The sequence below is a fragment of the Octopus sinensis genome, linkage group LG22, assembly GCF_006345805.1.
Source record: "Octopus sinensis linkage group LG22, ASM634580v1, whole genome shotgun sequence".
NCBI lineage: Eukaryota > Metazoa > Mollusca > Cephalopoda > Octopoda > Octopodidae > Octopus > Octopus sinensis.
Genome location: NC_043018.1, coordinates 1,736,623 through 1,740,236, shown reverse-complemented (window position 1 = coordinate 1,740,236; position 3,614 = coordinate 1,736,623). Strand labels below are relative to the sequence as shown.

Sequence of the window (3,614 nt, the reverse complement as noted above, 5' to 3'; positions counted from 1 at the left end):
CATACTATTTTGGCAAAAATCTATACATATATTCTAAACTATCGCATATCAAACGCATATGTTTGCTTGTATGTATGTATATATGTACTTGTGCATATACATATATGACATATATGACAAACAATGAACATATACATATATGTCCGGCTCTAGTCGCCATTGTAGATCGTTAGCCACTACACACATTTTTTTCTTTCCTTGTTTCTCTCCTTGTTTTTTTCTGTGCCCCTTTCTGTAGAAGAGCGTAGGCTCGAAACGTAAAAGACTTTTTCTATTCCTGAGCGTTATACTAATACATCTGTTTGTTTTGTACACACCACCTGTCTTCGTCTTTTGTTGTTTTTTTTCGTAAACTCTCCTTATAATATATATATATATATATATATATATATATATATATATTATAGAAGGAGCTTCTACAGGACTAGAACTGTTTCATTCAAAAGAAATCATCAGGAAGCTCTGATGATTTCTTTTGAATGAAACAGTTCTAGTCCGTAGAAGCTCCTTCTATAAAATAAATTAATTTACTCTGCTATGTATTGAGTACCTTATTTACTGTGGTTAACCCCGACTCAACCCGGGACCTACATATATATATATATATATATATATATATATATATATATATATATATATATATATATATATATATATATATATATTCAAATGTAGCTGAATGTGTGAAACGATAGAGTAAAAGTGTATTGAATCTATGGAATAAAACGTGCTTATATGGCTATTTACACTAGTTTTAGAGTTACCTGAACGATTGCGGAACAACCAAATCCTGATTTATGAATGTGTGGATGCATGGATGTATGCATGTAAACATGAAAGTGTAAAAATATGTACACTCTTTCTCATACACGCACACGCACAGACATACACATATACATTTATATATTGCTGCGTAAGTAATATAAATAATGCCTTTATATATGTGTGTGTATGTGTATGTGTGTGTATGTGTGTGTGTGTGTGTGTGTATGTGTAGTAACTGATAGTAAAATATATGTCGTATCATATCCGCATATCCAGATAAGTACTGCATAGTATACATCTTTACATAATGTATTATATATCATGTGATATGTCATAACGCATATATATATATACATATATATATATGTTCGTATGTATGTATATACTTATATATATATATATACATACATATATATATGCATATATATATTATATATTATATATATATGCATATACATGTATATATATATGAGTATATTTATAGATGCTTAAATAATATATAATCTATATATATATAAGTACGTATATATAATATATATAATATATATATATATATATATATATAATATTATAGTACGTATATATATATCATATATTTTATATATATATATATATACGTAATATGTTGATATGCGTGTGTGTGTGTGCATTTGTGTCTGTGTGTGATTATGTATATTCCTGTATATATTCCACAAACATATACAAACCCGACGCTATATTAATCTGCATTATTATGCATACATACACACATGCTGAGGTAACATAAATACGAAAAGATATTTCAGTAAAGAAAAGAAAAGTATTAAATAAAAACCAACAAGTAAAACGAAAAAAAAAAACTCACAAAAAAATTATAGTAATAAAACCAAAATCTGATTTCTTATCATTATTTAAATAAATAAAAAAGCCATCGTTACAGTCACCAAACAACTTAGCAGAGTTTTATTGCGACATAAACCTATCAGATTTAACCAGGACAAGTCGTAAATATTTCTAAAGTGAGGGGGAAAAACTCAGTTTATGACACAGCTAAATTTTACGTCTTCTTCTCCCACTACTCCTCTCCTCTCCCTTTCCTCATGCTTCTCTTTCTCCTCACCCTGTCTCTCTTTCTCTTCTTTTCGAACAAGACGATAAAACATGGCGTTACGTTTTATTTTCTTTTGTGTGTGTGTGTGTGTGTGTGTGTGTTTGTGTGTGTGTGTGTGTGTGTTGTGTTTGTGTGTGTGTGCGGTTAGATTTTTCACTAAAATATTCATAATTTACATAGAGTGCTACAAAGTCAGCTATTATTGTTACAGAAGGTTGAGAGATGACATGACAAAAATCCTGTCTTGAATATATAATTCCTGATAGTAACTTTTTAATATATTCTATTTTTTATTTTTTATTATTTTTTATTTTTTTGATTACGTGTGTATATGTGCATTTATGCCCGTGTGTATCTGTGTATGAGAATGAGAGAGTTTATGTGTGTTTTTTTCGGTGGCGTTTGTTCTATTGGGAGGGTCTGTTGTGTGTGTGTGTGTATGTGTGTATTTTGTTAGGTCATACTCTACATTTCATCTTCATATTTGCATTTGACTAATGGCTGTGTAAATTAATTAATGTTCGTCAGAGAAGAGGTATTAAATATGGTATAAATCTATTCCAGGAGACTTCATAAAACATAGTCAACTTAACAAGTTTCTAGCCATTAAACCCGCCGCAGAAACAGCAACAAGTGCAGCTACGACAACAGCAATCTCTACTTCTTCAGTTAGCATTATTAATAGTAATAACACTTCTACTGCGGTTAGTTCGCCGACAGATTGCTGCCAGGAGAAAATTTCAATCAACAGTGGAGGACGTAGCAATAGTGTTGATGTCGGAGACAATGAAAGAGCGAAAGCAGACGATAGCTCCAGAGTTGACCCCATCGTCAAACTGAATAAAATTGCTGCAATCAATGCTATTAAAACGAGTAAATTTTCAAGGAAGTAAACCTCAAGATATGATATTTACATCGGACAGCTACGACAATTCTTGAGCTGTTATGGAACAACTGCAAATAAAGGAGAAATGGATGAAGGTGATCCTTAAATGACCAACAGAGAAGAAAACCAGACAAAAATCACTTCAATTTTGAAACAAAACCCGGAAACGAATTTCACTGATATTGGTTCTGTTTTTCACTGACAACGAAAGAATTCCATTGAAAGTACCGAAGAAATTTATGAGGCAAACTATGACGAAATTATATCCAGGATGTCTACAGATGCAAATAATAATAATTGTAAACTTAAAGCCCATAAGCGATCACCGTATATTGGCTAAATAAAGTAGTCTAATATTGGGGCATATAAGCCCTCGACGGTAAAAAGTATTTTTTAGGTCGTGGGCTTTATATACCCCACTATTAGGCTATTTTCTTTAGACAATACACGGTGGTCGTTTATAAGCTTTAAGCTTATAAATATTACTATTACTATTTACAAAACATTCATTCGTCACTGCTTCTACATTTAACGCAAATGCCTATAGATGTTATGGAAGCTTCGCAAAATGATACCCCCGAAGCGAAAGACGAAATAAAAAGAAGTAAAAACAGCCAATCCAAAACACAAATCTAGTTGAAGATTCTTTTGTAATATCCCGTAACTTGCTTCCTTTTAACCGTAGAATTAGATTTAGTTGTAGCGTCATTTATTATAGAGCAATAATTTTAACTGCCTTTGCAACTTAGTTTAAATTCTCCAGCACTGACTTTTAACCCTTTAGATCTTCCATGAAAAACTTCCTACTTAGAAAAAAACTGTATTTCAAAATAAACACCATATTGTTTAAAGTTGATCATATATAATATATAT

The 3,614-nt window shown here is 31.0% G+C and overlaps 1 protein-coding gene across 1 annotated transcript in view; it reads left to right on the top strand.

Moving 5' to 3' along the window:
• Positions 1 to 2,863, top strand: part of LOC115223080 (protocadherin-1-like) — a 59,725-nt gene extending 56,862 nt beyond the window's left edge. Inside the window, exon 15 of the mRNA XM_036512092.1 lies at positions 2,420 to 2,863. Within this exon, the coding sequence (XP_036367985.1) occupies positions 2,420 to 2,748 (329 nt within the window). The 3' untranslated portion in view covers positions 2,749 to 2,863. The remainder of the gene's footprint in view (positions 1 to 2,419) is intronic.
• Positions 2,864 to 3,614: the final 751 nt, after the last annotated feature.